Source organism: Tetrahymena thermophila, assembly GCF_000189635.1.
Source record: "Tetrahymena thermophila SB210 genomic scaffold scf_8254811, whole genome shotgun sequence".
Classification (NCBI taxonomy): Eukaryota; Ciliophora; class Oligohymenophorea; order Hymenostomatida; family Tetrahymenidae; genus Tetrahymena; species Tetrahymena thermophila.
Window position 1 is genome coordinate 717,349 of NW_002476567.1, and position 17,784 is coordinate 735,132.

Genomic DNA, 17,784 nt, shown 5'->3' on the forward strand with positions numbered 1-17,784 from the left:
ATTATTTTAAAAAATGAAAATTTATTTAAAAATGATTTTTAAGAAATTAAAATATAAAACTTATTAAATAAATAAAATTAATATTTTATTTTTAATAAGCAAAGTCTGACTGACTTTCATACTAATTTAGAATCATTTAGAACATACCTTCTTCTTAAAGTTTGGTATAGCTAAAATACTAAGTAGCATACTTGTGTAAAATATATTACTAATAATTACACTGCTACAAAAATAGAGATTAAATTTTAAATAGAACTGCTTATATTTGAAATAGAGTCATTTATTGCCAATACAATAATCAAAATCATTGATGATATCATCAAAAATCTACTAGCCAAATGTAATCTTTGCTCATATTAGCTCTTATATGGTCTTAAGATTAACATCACAGTAAATTCTATGCCTACACATAGACAGCATATGTATGCTTAATTTATTGGATTAGATTAATTAAAAACAAGCTGTTGAATAACAATTGTTTTTCTAAATAAAAAGAGGAGATTCATAATTGCTTTCTTTTAATTCATCTCTATGCCGCTATAAAGATATCCATATAATGATTTTATTTTGTCATTATATATTAACTAGTATGTTTATATTCTAGTAGATTAAAGAGTCAAAATATTTAATCTAATAATTCCAAGTAAAAGAATTATAGCTGATATGACGCCAACTAATTATGAAGTTGTCATATTTGCAGAATCGTAAAATTATAGAAATACTGAGAGTAACAAATCGCAGTAAGTCAAAAAACCTAACCCAACTATAACTTAAAAGAAATACTCAGTTTAGTAACTTCTTAAAGCTTCTATTAAGAAATTTTTAGAGTGAATAAATTTTCTTACAATTAATTTGCTTATAATATAAACTAAAAAAGAGAATACCCATATTACTACTGATTAAATCAAATTTGAATATATGAATGTATCAATTTTTTCCATTCTAAACTTAAAAGGAGAGTTTGAATTGTTATTTGATATGTTTGGAATAAATTCAAAATTTGCAAAATCAAATAGTTTAATTATATTATAAAGAATACTTTGATATTACACATTTAAGTAAAGCAAATAATTTGTCAATTATAAAATATCAAAGAAACTAACAAGCATATAAAAAGGAGCTCCTAGAACTAATGCAAAGTAAGATGTACCTATTAGAGCTTACGAAATTTCTGTAGATTTAGACACTTATGGGTATTTATAGAAACCATATTCTGGTAAATCTCCTTAAAGTTTAATAATCTTTAATCCAAAATTCTAGCTTTAAACAATATTTTTTTCATTGATAAAATCAACTAAAAGTTGTTTATACTTATTATTTGAATTTTATTCAATAGTTATTGAAATTAATACTTTAAGCTTTTAAACTTATTAATTTAAATCACTTGAGTTGAATCTTGTGTTAATTTCTTATTCTTTCACAATTTCATAATTTATGTCATAATCTTGATTTTAAACTGAATCTAAATTCATGCTCCATTTAGGCTCAACAACAAAAATCTCTTCACTAAATGTAATTTTGGCTTAAATTAGAATTTTGTTATCTTTTAATTAAATTTCATCAAGTACTTGAAGTTTGGGAATTACACCGCCTGTTTATCCTATTATACACTTTTTTAGGATTTCATCAAAATACTAGTCTTAATTACAGACAATGCAAGAGTTTTTAAAGTCTAAGATTTTTCCATAAGGACATGTTTAACACTCTGTAGAAGAATTTAAGCAAGTTTAACAATCTGGCGAGCATTTAAAACATAGTCCATTCTGCAAAAAGTATCCATCCTTACATTAATCACAAATTTGAGGTTAGTTTTTGTCATAATTATTCATATAATTAGGTAAACATTTAGTGCATTAATTTTTCTAAAGACACTCTACACAGTTATCTGGACAATCAAAACATGTATTTTGAATTTAATCTAAATATTAACCTGTTTAGCAATTTTGAACACATAAATGTAATTGTTTATGTTTTCCATTAGGACAGTCTTGATAGCATTTATGATCATCTTCGTTTAAAAAATCTTCACATTCAAGACATTTTCCACCTCCTTCACATTTTAAGCATGTTTTTTAGTCACAAGATAAACATTTTTAAGAAAGTATATCCTTATATGTTTTTTATGGGCAGTCTGAATAACATTAATTTAGGGATTCATAAAAGAAATAACCTGGAACACATTTTGTGCATTTATCTTAAGTGTCAACACACTCAGCGCATGTGTTAGTATTGCACTATAAGCAACTTTTGCTATTTTGATCAGCAAAGTATCCAGACTAGTTACAACTTGAAACACATTCATTATTCTAATAGTTTTTATATGTATTCAGAGGACAGTCACTAGAACACTTTCCATTATTTAAGAAATTGTTAGGTAAACATTTCAAGCAATTATTTTGATCACAAATATCACAATTAGAAAATATACTCTTACATTAAATGCATAAATTTGAGTTAAGAGGATCTTCTACTGTGCCTTATGGGCAATTTGCTAAACACTCTAAATTATAAATTTTTTGATTACAAATCGTACATTTTTATGTAGTTTTATCAGGCACTTAATTAGAAGAAGGGCAAGATTCAACACATAATTTGTTAATATCATCGATATACTTAGGACATGTTTAGACACATTAATTTCCATTTAAGTATTACTCATGATTGCTTGTATAACAACTCAGGCAAGAACCATCAGCTTAACAAGTTTTACAAAGTGTATTTAAACATATTTCGCAAGTTTTAACACCAGTGAACTAGTCTTGATTTTTATAATATCCATCTAGACATGTATTAATACATTTTTTAGAGACAACATCAAGATAAATATCTCCAGATTAGCATTATGTGCAATACTTTGAATTGCATTTAATACAGTTAGCATCAAAATCAGAGCAAGGCTAACAAATATTATTGCTATCAGGATAAGTTCCATCAGTACAATTTAATGTACAAAAACCATTCTGTAAATAAAGAGAACTAATACATTTTGTACATTAATTAGGTTTTTAAGGATCACATATTTCGCACTCATTTTTTTAATCACAAAACTCACATTGTTATGTAAAATTTGATCCATACATTCCCTTCGGACAATTTGCTACACAACTATATGTCTATACATCTAAGTAATATCCCACATTACAGCTAAGACAATTAGATTGATTGCATGAATCACAGTTTTAAAATTTGGATTCACATTTCTAACATTTATTTTAAGAGTCAGGAAAACTGTGATCACTACAAGATAATTAGCACTGACCATTTTCTAAATATTTTGTGCTTTAAAGTTAATCGCAAATTAAACATAAGTTAGGTTAAGAAGAATCACATTAAAGGCACCTAGAATTTTGACAATATTAGCAAATAAATACTCCATTAACAGAACTTCCATATTATTTATCTGGACAAAGTGGAGTACACTATTATTTATCAATACTTAAGTAGTAATTTGAGGAGCATTATAAGCATCCATCTGTATTACAAATATTGCAATAAGGAATTTTATCGGAACATAATTTACAGCTTAAACCATCTGTGTAATATTTATTGGAACAGCTTTAAACACAATCTCCATTTTACAGATATTTATACATTCCATCTGAAAAACAATTTGTGCAATATGAAAGATCTAATTAACTGCATTGTTTGCAAGTGTTTTTTGAACAAGATTAGCAGATAAAAGACGGTAATTGAGGATTAGCACCGTACTCACATGAAACAACACACTTTTAAGCTATAGGATCATAGTATTAAGTTGAATCTAAGCATGATGTACAAGAATTACTAGTACATTTATTACAACCTTCAAATTTATTAATGCATGGTTAACAAATTGAATTATTATCAGGATACTTTCCATCTGGGCAGATGCCTTAACATAATCCTTGATTTAAATATTTACCATTTTCGCATTCTAAGCATATTGTTTTGCTATTAGCATCAGTTTGGCAGTTTACACAAAAAGTCATTAGTGGATCAATTGTGACACAATCTAACACACATTTCTTTATTGGAGTTTCTATTGGTTTTAATGATAAAGTAATACAGTCATCGACACACTTACTAGTAATTACATCTAGATATTGAGTAGAACAAGATTTACATGCAGTTTCTGTACAAGTATCACACCCTTAGGTTTTCAAAGAGCATAAAATACATTTATTAGTTGCTGATTCAACATATTCATTTGATGCACACGAGCTAATGCAAGATGTTCCAGAAAGGTAAGGTTTAATAGAATTAGGGTAGCAAGAATCACACAAATCTAAATTAGGTGATTGACAAGATTTGCAATCATTATTTGTACATGGTTTACATGTGTTATTCGTTGCAGTAGATATAGGTCCGTAACCTTAAGGGCATTAAATCTAGCATGTACTCTATCCTTCTACAAAAAAGTAAGGAAGATTACATTGAAAACATTAAGAAGCTGTGCATTATGTACAGTTAGGAAAATTTGAACTGCATATAGTACACTTCCTATCAGAGTTAGGATAATAACTTGAGTCACAGCTAGATTAACAAGCAGTTCCTTATAGATATTTATCATTATTACAACTTGTGCATTATGTGCTAACTTATTCACAAGTTTTACAATTACTATCACAAGCAGTACAAACATTTGAAGGTGGTGTTCCAGAGCTATCTTTGAATGTACTTTGAGGACATGTACTTCCGCATGAATTATTTTATTTGTCAAGATAATCAGACGAGCTAACACAAGATAAACACTATGTTGACGTGCATGAAAGGCAACCAATAAATTTAGAGGAGCACAATGTACATATTCTTGAAGAATTGGGAAACATATTAGAATCACAGTTATCAACACAATTATCTCCTTACTTATATTATAAGTTACTACAAGTTAAACATTTACTACTCAGAGATGGATCACAAGTTTGGCAAGAAGGGTTTGAGCATTTAGTGCATTTTTAAATAGATGTAGATGTGTCTTAAAAATAACCTGAAGGACATATGTTTGTGCAAGTTCCATTATATAGAAAATAGGTAGGTTAACATTAAATACATTAAGTTAAATTACACTATTAGCAATTTAAATATTTTTGGGAGCATAACTTACAAACAAAATTATCAGAATAATAGGAAGGATCACAGTATTACTGACATTTATTTCCTTGTAAATTATAATTGTTTCCGCATTTAGTACATTAATCAATCTATTACTGGCATAACTAACAATTAGAGTCTTAACAAGGTATACAAGTATAAGAATTAGAATTCTACTAATACCCTGAAGGACATGTTAGCTAACAACTTTTTTTATCTGCTGATAGATAATAATTAGGTTGACAGAATTAGCATGAAGTAGCATCTAAACAAGTTTTACAGTTTGTCAAACATGATTCGCATTTTAGAGTATTAGTATTTTTATAAGTTAATGGAGGGCAATCAGATAAGCAATTTTGATTGAAGAGATAAAAATTTGGAGGACAAGTTATACATTTGGTACTATCAGAACTATCACATGTATCGCAAGAGTTATTTTAGCAAGCTATGCAATTAGATCCATTCCAGTATTGTTTAGTAGGGCAAACACAGACTTTTGAAGAATTCAAAATTCTTCCTCCTTTACAGACAGTGCAATAAGTACCATTCTAACATTCTTAACAATCTGGTAAACATTAAGTACAAGAACCATTATTAAGATAATATCCAACATCACATTATTGACAGGCATTAGGTTACTAAGATGCACATTAAATACAAAAGTTTTGTACACACTTTTTAATAAAAATTTAAAATAATATATTTTATAATGAAATGAGATTTTATTAATTTAGTAAAAAAAATTAAATAAATAGAATAGAATAATAAATTAATATGTTAAAATAATTTAAATATTAAAGAACTACATTATAGGCATAAATCTAGAACTCTCTAATTCCAAAATATTAATGTCTGTTTGCCTTATCATATTTATCAGAATCTGAAGAAGGTGTATCAGCCATTTAATTTGTAATACTGATTGAAAATGTTCCACTAGGTACATTAAAATTATATTGAAAATCACTAATATAATCATTGTTGTTTAATCCACATATTTGCTATTATACAGCACCGCTTAATGATAAATTTTAACTTTAAGGTGCTGAACCTTATAATTAAACAGATATATTTGGATTATCATTTGAATTATAATCTATTAATATCCATTTAAAAGACACTCTTACAATCTTATAATTTGTAGTAAATTACTTTGTAGATATTTATGAACCTTAAAAATTACTAAAAAATCCTCCAAGTAGTTAATAATCTCCACAGCGCGTATATTTAGAGGTTTAAACGTTTATTTACATTTAACCTGTAAAATTGATATTATTCTTTTCAATTTCATAGCTAGAAAAAGTATACTGAAAAAAGCTATATAATAAATATTGACCTATTTATTTAATTAATCTAAATATATTAAATTTTTAAAATCAATTAAATTATTACCTGATATGTTTATTTTATTATCTATGCAAACACCACTCACATTAGTATAATCTTTTGGACAATATTTTTAACATTAAGCTTCGAAATTATCAGTTTAAACTACCATAAATCCTGCTTAGCATTACGTACAATATTTTCCTGAAGAAACAGTCTAGCAGTTTGGTATCCAAATACATTGATTGTTTATCAGAAAATGAGGTATAGTACATGTATTTACACATTTCCCTTCTTATAAGACATAAGCTTTAGAATTTAAAACACATTGTTGATTCTTTAAAGTAGCGCAAGTAGAATCGCAAGAAGAGCAACTTGAATCAGTTGAACCTGTGCATGATAGGCAAGAATTATGACAAGACTCGATATTAAATTGAATAGATCTAATTCTTAAATAAGAAGTACCAGTACCAGTACATTTATCTATAACGGAGAAAGTCGATACTGAGTTTGTAGAAGGTAAATTAGTATTAACTTAATAAACTTTATAAATTAATAAAAAACAAATTATTTTAATTTTTTAAAAATGGTTTTACAATTATAGTAGTATTCAGCTTCTCCATCAAATGAGTTACCACTATTACTTTAACACGGAATTTATAATCTAGCATAACTTGACTTGCTAAATTAAAATGAAACAGGGTTCAAATTGTCCAGTTAGAAAGAAACCTAAACACTAGATTCTTTCATATGAAAGATATCCAATCTAAGTTCTCTTCTAAAGTGTGGTGGGAGATTAGCAACTTAGAAAAAACCATACTTGGTATCCATAGTTGAAGGATGATTTTATGTACACTAAAAATTAGCATAATAATTTACCTTAAAATAGCCATAAGATATATTACATGGGACAATTTTTTTATTATATTCTGATAAATTTCCATTTTCATCATTGATTAATTTAATATTTCTATCTTTAAATAAAATAAATTTATTATTAATATTCAATTTAATTGATGATAAATAAAAATACCAGCCATAATAAAATGGAGATTTAGTAGAAAACTAAATAAATATTGAATCTTAAATTTCATTTGATTTATCAAGGTAATATCAATTTATTTGATTTTTAATAAAAATTAATTATCTGATTAGATTAATAATCATTTAATTGCAATTAATTTTCCATCCCATTATAACTTAACTCTTCATTAAAAGTGTTATGTTTCTAAATAGAGGTAATAATCTTAAATGCTTAATTTATAGATGATTTCCTTCAAAAACTTGTAACTTAAAATTTATGACAAAAATTAACCTCAAATTACTATCTTGTGATTTTAATATAAAATATTGAGTTTAATATAAAAGAATTAATCTAATCGATTTAGATTAGAATAGATTGTAAGTAACATATAATTATAAATGATATTGAATTTAAACTTAAAATATATTTATATACGACTATACATACTCTTTTTAAATAGTAAATCTATAATTAAAAATCTATATTTATATTCTGTTATTCTACTAAAAAAGTTATCATAGAAAATATTTCATATTATGATTAATTTATTTTGATCCATACAATATTTAAGTTTACTTAACATTTATTAAACCAAATAAATTATATTAAAACTTCAAAAAAGTGTAATAATTTATATCTTTTTCTTAGAAATTCATACATTATAAAAATTGTAAGAAAATCAAAGAAACTTTCATAATTATTGATAAAAATTAGTAAAAAAATTTCTTATTACTTCCTAGTCCAAATATATTTAGATTAATAATCATAATTAAATCTAAAAAATGCATAAGTTTAAAATTAATAATTCTGATTAACATACTAAATAAAAATAATAATTATCTTATTAACTACTAAATTTTACACATTTAATACTTACTTTGTTTTTGTATTCTTCTTTAAAATTATATGAATTTTAAATTAAAAATTTATGATAAATCAATAAATATTCTTTGCTTATTTTTTAATTTTACAGAGTATATAAGTAAATTAGGTTAATTATGATATAATTTTTTTAATTTTATCTACTCGGTTAATAAAAACTATAAATATTTATTGCGTTTTTAGATTACACTTTTAATAATATTAGTTTTTTTATTCAAATAAATATAATATTTTCTATTAAAAATAAATTTAATTTTAATTAAATATACTGTCTATCTATAACTACAAAATGTTAAGTTTCTGTTTTTATTATAAATATAGATTTTATTTTTTTATTTATTTAAAAATATAATCAAATTAGTGAAAATTATTTTGAGATATGATCAATAAAATAAAAAATTTATTTTATTAAAAAAATTTTTTAACAAATCTTTAAATTTTTATAAATTTAACTTTTCTCTCTGAATATTAGCAAATTAATAGTGCTCTTAATGAATATGAAAATCTTATATTATGAAAATAAATAATTTAAGAGATATTAAATACTTTCCAAAGCATTTTACAAATAATGTATATATATTAGATAAGATATATTTCTCTTTGGAAAGTTTTTGTTCATGTCTTTCTTGTCTTGTATTCTTCCTTTATTCTTGACTTCTCTTCATCTGTAATCTAAATTTTTCTTCTAACTTATTCTATCTTCATTTAATTTAAATTTAACTTTAAAATTAAAATTTTGTAATTTTAATATTATTAAAATAACAACTTATTTTTAACTTTTGAATCAAAATTAATAATAGTAATCAATTTAAAACATAGAGGTATATACGTGAAAATATTTATTTATTTTTTATTAAACTGTTTAATGTATTATGTCAAACTAATTTAGATTATTATTTTAATAGGTACTTTTTTCTCAAAATTTAGTATATTTAAGTAACCAAGTAGCATACTTGTGTAATGTAAATCACTAATAATTGTACTGATATAAAAATAGAGATACAGTTCTATGTGGAGTAGCTCAAATTTTAAACAGAATCATTAATTGCTAGAATCATAATCAAAATCATTGATAAAATCATTAAAAATCTACTACCTAGATGTAATTTTTACTCATTTAAGTTTTTATAAGGTTTAAGAATTAGCATCACTGTAAACTCAATGCCTACACATAGACAGCATATATATGTTTAATTTATTGGGTTAGACTAATTAAAAACTAACTACTGAATGACAACAGTCCTTCTGAATAAAAAGAGAAGATTCATTACTGCCTTTTTCTAATTCATTTCTATACCATTGTAAAGATATCCATATAAAGATTTTATTTTGTCATTGAATATTAACTAGTATGTTTATATTCTTGTAGACTTAAGAGTTAAAATATTTAAAGCTATAATTCCAAGTAAAAGAACTGTAGCTGATATTACACCTACTAATTACGAAGCTGTCATATTAGCAGAGTCATAGAATTACAAAAATACTGATAGCAATAAATCACAATATGTAAGAAAACCTAATCCAATTATAATTTAAAAGAAATATTAATTATGATAGCTTCTCATGGCATCTATAAAAATATTCTTTTAAATTTTATACTTTTTTATAAAAACCTTACTTAGAATGTAAGTTAAACATGAGAATAACCATATAACTATTGATTAAACCAAGTTAGAATATATGAAAGTGTCAATTTTTTCCATTCTAAACTTAAAAGGAGAGCTTGAGTTGTCTTTTTTAACATTCGGTATAAATTCAAAATTTGCAAAGTCGAATAACTTTATTACATTATATAAGTTATCTTAATACTGAACATTAAGATAAAGTAAATAATTTGTCAATTATAAAATATCAAAGAAGCTAACAAGCATATAAAAAGGAGCTCCTAAAACTAATGCAAAGTAAGATGTACCTATTAGAGCTTATGAAATTTCTGTTGATTTAGACATTTATGGGTATTTATAAAAACCATACTCTGGTAAATTTCCTTAAAGTTTAATAATCTTTAATCCGAAATTCTAGCTTTAAACTATATTTTTTTCATTCATAAAATCAACTAAAAGTTGTTTGTACTAGTTATTTGAATTTTTTTCAATTGTTATTGAAATTAATGCTTTAAGCTTTTATGCTTTTTAACCTATTTCACTTGAGTTAAATTTTAAATTGATTTCTTATTCATGGACAATATCATACCTTATTTCATAATCTTGACTTTAAACTGAATCTAAATTCATATTCCATTTAGGTTCAATAACAAAAATCTCTTCACTAAATGTAATTTTGGCTTAAATTAGAATTTTGTTATCTTTTTATTAAATTTCATCAAGTACTTGAAGTTTGGGTATTACACCACCGGTTTATTTTATCATACACTTCTTGCTAATTTCATCAAATTATTAATCTTAATTACACACAATACATTATTTTTTAAAATCTAAGTTGTATCCTTAAGGGCATGTTTAGCATTCTGAAGCTGAGTTTAAGCATGTTTGACAATCAATTGAGCATTTTATACACATTTCATTTTGTAAAAAGTATCCATCAATACATTAATCACATATTTGAGGTTAATTTTTGTCAGAGTTGTTCATATAACTAGGTAAACATTTAATGCACTCATTTTTTTGAAGACACTCTACACAGTTATCAGGGCAATCAAAACACGTGTTTTAAATTTAATCTAAATATTAACCTACTTAGCAGCTTTTAACGCATTTTTGAAGATAATAATATTTTCCATTAGGACAGTCTTGATAGCACTTATGATCATCTTCGTTTAAAAAATCTTCACATTCAAGACATTTTCCACCTCCTTCACATTTTAAGCATGTTTTTTAGTCACAAGGTAAACATTTTTAAGAAAGTATATCCTTATATGTTTTTTAAGGGCAGTCTGAATAACACTAATTTAGAGATTCATAATAGAATTTACCAGGAATACATTTTGTACATTTGTCTTTAGTATCAACACACTCAGTGCATGTATTAGTATTACACTATAAACAACTTTTGCTATTTTGATCAGCAAAATATCCAGACTAGTTACAACTTGAAACACATTCATTATTCTAATAGTTTTTATAAGTATTCAGAGGACAGTCACTAGAACACTTTCCATTATTTAAGAAATTGTTAGGCAAACATTTCAAGCAATTATTTTGATCACAAATATCACAATTAGAAAATATACTCTTACATTAAATGCATAAATTTGAGTTAAGAGGATCTTCTACTGTGCCCTATGGACAATTTGCTAAACACTCTAAATTGTAAATTTTTTGACTACAAATCGTACATTTTTATGTAGTTTTATCAGGCACTTAATTAGAAGAAGGGCAAGATTCAACACATAATTTGTTAACATCATCGATATACTTAGGGCATGTTTAGACACATTGATTACCATTTAAGTATTACTCATGATTGGTTGTATAACAACTTAGGCAAGAACCATCAGCTTAACATGTTTTACAAAGAGTATTTAAACATATTTCGCAAGTTTTAACACCAGTAAACTAGTCTTGATTTTTATAATATCCATCTAGACATGTATTAATACATTTTTTAGAGACAACATCAAGATAAATATCTCCAGCTTAGCATTATGTGCAATACTTTGAATTGCATTTAATACAATTAGCATCAAAATCAGAGCAAGGCTAACAAATATTATTGCTATCAGGATAAGTTCCATCAGTACAATTTAATGTACAAAAACCATTCTATAAATAAAGTGAACTAATACATTTTGTACATTAATTAGGTTTTTAAGGATCACATATTTCGCACTCATTTTTTTAATCACAAAACTCACATTGTTATGTAAAATTTGATCCATACATTCCCTTCGGACAATTTGCTACACAACTATATGTCTATACATCTAAGTAATATCCCACATTACAGCTAAGACAATTAGATTGATTGCATGAATCACAATTTTAAAATTTGGATTCACATTTCTTACATACATTTTAAGAGTCAGGAAAACTGTGATCACTACAAGATAATTAACACTAACCATTTTCTAAATATTTTGTGCTTTAAAGTTGATCGCAAATTAAACATAAGTTAGGTTAAGAAGAATCACATTAAAGGCACCTAGAATTTTGACAATATTAGCAAATAAATACTCCATTAATAGAACTTCCATATTATTTATCTGGACAAAGTGGAGTACACTATTATCTATCAATACTTAAGTAGTAATTTGAGGAGCATTATAAGCATCCATCTGTATTACAAATATCGCAATAAGGAATTTTATCGGAACATAATTTACAGATTAATCCATCTGTGTAATATTTATTGGAACAACTTTAAACACAATCTCCATTTTACAGATATTAATACATTCCATCTGAAAAACAACTTGTGCATTATGAAAGAACTAATTAACTGCATTGTTTGCAAGTGTTTTTTAAGCAAGATTAGCAGATTAAAGACGGTAATTGAGGATTAGCACCATACTCACATGAAACAACACACTTTTAAGCTATAGGATCATAGTATTAAGTTGAATCTAAGCATGATGTACAAGAATTACTAGTACATTTATTACAACCTTCAAATTTATTTCTGCATGGTTAACAAATTGAATTACTATCAGGATACTTTCCATCTGGACAACTGCCTTAACATAATCCTTGATCTAAATATTTACCATTTTCGCATTCTAAGCACATTGTTTTGCTAATAGCATCAGTTTGGCAGTTTACACAAAAAGTCATTAGTGGATCAATTGTGACACAATCTAACACACATTTCTTTATTGGAGTTTCTATTGGTTTTAATGATAAAGTAACACAGTCATCAACACACTTACCAGTAGTTACATCTAGATATTGAGTAGAACAAGATTTACATGCAGTTTCTGCACAAGTATCACACCCTTAAGTTTTCAAAGAGCATAAAATACATTTATTAGTTGCTGATTCAACATATTCATTTTATGCACACGAGCTAATACAAGATGTTCCAGAAAGGTAAGGCTTAATAGAATTAGGGTAGCAAGAATCACACAAATCTAAATTAGGTGATTGACAAGATTTGCAATCATTATTTGTACATGGTTTACATGTGTTATTCGTTGCAGTAGATATAGGTCCGTAACCTTAAGGGCATTAAATCTAGCATGTACTCTATCCTTCTACAAAAAAGTAAGGAAGATTACATTGAAAGCATTAAGAAGCTGTGCATTATGTACAGTTAGGATATTTTGAATTACATGTAGTACACTTCCTATCAGAGTTAGGATAATAACTTGAGTCACAGCTAGATTAACAATTAGTTCCTTATAGATATTTATCATTATTACAACTTGTGCATTATGTGCTAACTTATTCACAAGTTTTACAATTACTATCACAAGCAGTACAAATATTTGAAGGTGGTGTTCCAGAGCTATCTTTGAAAGTACTTTGAGGACATGTACTTCCACATGAATTATTTATTTTATCAAGGTAATCAGAGGAGTTAACACAAGATAAACACTATGTTGGAGTGCATAAAAAACAACCAATAAATTTAGAGGAACACAATGTACATACTCTTGAAGAATTGGGAAACATATTAGAATCACAGTTATCAACACAATTGTCTCCTTACTTATATTATAAATTACTACAAGTTAAGCATTTACTACTCAGAGATGGATCACAAGTTTGACAAGAAGTGTTTGAGCATTTAGTGCATTTTTGAATTGATGTAGAAGTGTCTTAAAAATAACCTGAAGGACATATGTTTGTGCAAGTTCCATTATATAGAAAATAGGTAGGTTAACATTAAATACATTAAGTTAAATTACACTATTAGCAATTTAAATATTTTTGGGAGCATAACTTACAAACAAAATTGTCAGAGTAATAAGAAGGATCACAGTATTACTAACATTTATTTCCTTGTAAATTATAATTGTTTCCGCATTTAGTACATTAATCAATCTATTACTGGCATAGCTAACAATTAGAGTCTTAACAAGGTATACAAGTATAAGAATTAGAATTCTACTATTATCCTTGAGGACATGTTAGCTAACAACTTTTTTTATCTGCTGATAGATAATAATTAGGTTGACAAAGTTAGCATGAAGTAGCATCTAAACAAGTTTTACAGTTTGTCAAACATGATTCGCATTTTAGAGTATTAGTATTTTTATAAGTTAATGGAGGGCAATCAGATAAGCAATTTTGATTGAAGAGATAAAAATTTGGAGGACAAGTTATACATTTGGTACTATCAGAACTATCACATGTATCGCAAGAGTTATTTTAGCAAGCTATGCAATTAGATCCATTCCAGTATTGTTTAGTAGGGCAAACACAGGCTTTTGAAGAATTCAAAATTCTTCCTCCTTTACAGACAGTGCAATAAGTACCATTCTAACATTCTTAACAATCTTTTAAACATTAAGTACAAGAACCATTATTAAGATAATATCCAATATCACATTATTGACAGGCATTAGGTAGCTAAGATGCACATTAAATACAAAAATCTTGTTAACACTTTTTAAAAAAATAATATTTATTAGATAATAGATAATATTAAAAAAAAAAATATTTAATGAAATAATTGTTAAAAATTAAATTAATAATTTCATTTGTTTATAATAATATGATAAAATACATTAAAAGTATATATTTAGAAATCTCTAATTCCAAAATACTAGTGTCTATTTGTCTAATCATATTTATCAGAATCTGCAGAAGGTATATCACTCATTTAATTTGAAATAATTATAGAAAATGTTCCTGTAGGTACATTGAAATCGTATTGAAAATCTCCAATATAATCTTGATTATTTAATCCACAAATTTATTATTATTAGGCATCTTTTAACAATATACTCTAACTTTACTATGTTTAACCTTATAATTAAACAGATATACTTGGATTATCGCTTGAATTATAATCTATTAATATCCACTTAAAAGATACTCTTATAAGCTTATAGTTAGAGGTATATTAATTTGTAGAAATTTAAGAACCTTAAATATTACTAAAAAATCCCCCAAGCAGTTAATAATCTCCACAACGTGTATATTTAGAACTCTATGCATTTATTTGCATTTAACCTGTAAAATTGATATTATTCTTTTCAATTTCAATACTCGAGAAAACATACTGATAAAAGCTTTATAATAGGTACTGACCTGTTCATATTAAAATAAATTAAATAAAAAGAATATATTAAATAATTACCTGAAATATTTTTTTTATTATCTACGCAAACTCCGTTTATTTTAGTGTAGTCTTTAGGACAATATTTTTAGCACTGAGCTTCATAATTCTTTGTTTAAACTGGGATAAAACCTGATTAGCACTATGTGCAATTATTTTCTATAGAAATAGTTTAGCAGTTTGGTATCCAAATGCATTTACTATTTATTAAAAAATGAGGTATAGAACAATTATATGCACATTTCCCTTCTTATAAGACATAATTTGAAGATTTTAAAACACATTATTGGTTCTTTAAAGTAGCACAAGTTGAATCACAAGAAGAGCAATTAGAATCAGATGGACCAGTACACGAAAGGCAAGAATTATGGCAAGACTCAATATTAAATTAAATAGATCTTATTCTTAAGTAAGATTTATCACTACATTATTCTAAAACAGAGAAAGTTGATATTGAGTTTGTCTAAGGATTGATATTAACTTAATTAACTTAAATTAAATATATTTAAATAAATTATTTTTATTTAAAATAATTAGTTTACAATTGTAATAGTATTCGGTTTCAGAATCAATATTATTACTTTTACTTTAACATGGTATTTATAGTCTTGCTAAACTACCCTTATTTAATTGAACAGAAATAGGACTTAAATTATCAAGCTAGAAAGACAGCTATATTTTACTTTCTTTATTATGAAAAATTTCTATCCTAACCTCTCTTCTGAAATGAGGTGGAAGGTCATCAATTTCAAAAATTCCATAATTGGAATCCATAGTCGGTTTTTATTTATCTACACAATTAAAATTTGCATAATAATTTGTTTGAAATTATCCATATGAATTGCTGCATGGAAGAATGTTTTTATTGTAAGCTGATAGAGTTCCATAATCGTCCATTATTAGCTAAATATTTCTATCTTTTTAAAAAATAAAAAAAATATTAATAGCAGTTGAATTAGGTGTTATATACCTGCAAAAATAAAATGAACATTTATTAAAATAAAAAATAGATATTCGATCTTAAGTATCATTTGATTTATTTTTATCATACTAAATATTTTTATTGTTATTTTATATAAATTATTTAATTTATTTGTATCAAATTTTAAAACAATAAAATATCTACAAAAGAATTTATTAGTATAATCATAATTTAATTAAATTTGAAGAATTATAAATCGAAAATCATTCAATTTTTAATAACAATATTTAAGGCTAATAATTAAAAATAATCTTTAAGGTTGAACAACTAAGCAAAATTTACCTCAAAAAATGCTTCTGATTTTGTAATTAGAGATTTCACAGTAACAATAAAAGAAAAAAGTCATAAGCATTTGTTTATTCTCAAAATTTGTAAGAAATAGTATAAATAATGTAAGTAGCTTAAAATCTTAAAAATTATTTTATATTTACTTATCTATTTAAATGCTAAATAATACAATTTAAATTTAAAAGAAATATATTTATTATCAGTTTTTCCTTTAACTAAAAATTAAATTTATTTTAGAAATATTTACTTTTTTAAGAAAAGATTAATTTAATTTAAAAATGGTAACTAACTACTTCAAAAAATAAATGCAAAATCATTAATAAAGTTTTTTCTTAGGCTACGATTACGTATTAAAAACTAAATTAAGTATATAAACCCATATAAAATCTGACTAAGATGTTTCTAAATAAAGTGGGAAGAAACAATAGGTAATTAAATCTAATAATACTCTAGATTTTTAGATTTGAAAAACAATAAAAAAAAATATGTAATTATGATTAAAATAAGAACCCTCTTTTTAAAAATTCAGATAAATAAAACCTATTTAAGCTTTATAATTTTAGAAGAATAAGAAATATGCTTTAGCAATTATTTATTGAGTGTATTATTATATGCCTATTTATTTTGGATATGCTTATAAAAGAATTAAATTATAATTATAATAAAAGATATTCATATTTGCTTATTTTTTAATTAATTGGATGATGTCAATTTAATTTTGTGTTACTAAATTAAAACTGTAACATAAAATATGTGTAACATATAATTTCATATGATGTTGATAATTTGCTTTTTTTAATGAAAGAAATATACTTAATGTTAGATCATAATATTTAATTTTATTATTATAATGAAAAATAATATTTTTTTTGATTTTTAATATTTCATCTTTAAAATACTCATTTTCATTTATTTTAGCAATTAAATTTTATTTTTAAATTTTTATTTTAATCTTAGTTTTAAAAGTGGTGCCACTAAAAAAATATCCAACGTATTATAAATTTTGTATTTTAACTTAATTAAATATTTAAAG

The 17,784-nt window shown here is 24.9% G+C and overlaps 5 protein-coding genes across 5 annotated transcripts; 1 reads left to right on the forward strand and 4 right to left on the reverse strand. All coding sequences in view use genetic code 6, as the record gives it.

Moving 5' to 3' along the window:
- Window positions 1-116: 116 nt before the first annotated feature.
- On the reverse strand, window positions 117-1,109 carry TTHERM_000059522 (transmembrane protein, putative; the record flags this gene model as incomplete). The annotated part of the gene is made up of 1 exon (XM_012795525.1): window positions 117-1,109. One exon carries the CDS (start codon window positions 1,107-1,109, stop codon window positions 117-119), a length of 993 nt encoding a protein of 330 aa, XP_012650979.1.
- Window positions 1,110-1,825: 716 nt separating this feature from the next.
- Window positions 1,826-2,302, reverse strand: TTHERM_000059523 (hypothetical protein; the record flags this gene model as incomplete). Its single annotated transcript, XM_012795526.1, has 1 exon — window positions 1,826-2,302. One exon carries the CDS (start codon window positions 2,300-2,302, stop codon window positions 1,826-1,828), a length of 477 nt encoding a protein of 158 aa, XP_012650980.1.
- Window positions 2,303-3,843: 1,541 nt separating this feature from the next.
- TTHERM_000059524 (zinc finger lsd1 subclass family protein) lies at window positions 3,844-4,808 on the reverse strand (the record flags this gene model as incomplete). Its single annotated transcript, XM_012795527.1, has 2 exons — window positions 3,844-3,851; window positions 3,902-4,808. The coding sequence occupies 2 exons, from the start codon at window positions 4,806-4,808 to the stop codon at window positions 3,844-3,846; spliced, it is 915 nt and encodes a 304-aa protein (XP_012650981.1).
- Window positions 4,809-6,666: 1,858 nt separating this feature from the next.
- Window positions 6,667-7,147, forward strand: TTHERM_000059525 (hypothetical protein; the record flags this gene model as incomplete). Its single annotated transcript, XM_012795528.1, has 2 exons — window positions 6,667-6,912; window positions 6,998-7,147. The coding sequence occupies 2 exons, from the start codon at window positions 6,667-6,669 to the stop codon at window positions 7,145-7,147; spliced, it is 396 nt and encodes a 131-aa protein (XP_012650982.1).
- Window positions 7,148-9,174: 2,027 nt separating this feature from the next.
- On the reverse strand, window positions 9,175-16,378 carry TTHERM_000059526 (zinc finger lsd1 subclass family protein; the record flags this gene model as incomplete). Its single annotated transcript, XM_012795529.1, has 4 exons — window positions 9,175-14,805; window positions 14,927-15,453; window positions 15,503-15,970; window positions 16,024-16,378. The coding sequence occupies 4 exons, from the start codon at window positions 16,376-16,378 to the stop codon at window positions 9,175-9,177; spliced, it is 6,981 nt and encodes a 2,326-aa protein (XP_012650983.1).
- Between the last annotated feature and the right edge of the window lie 1,406 nt (window positions 16,379-17,784).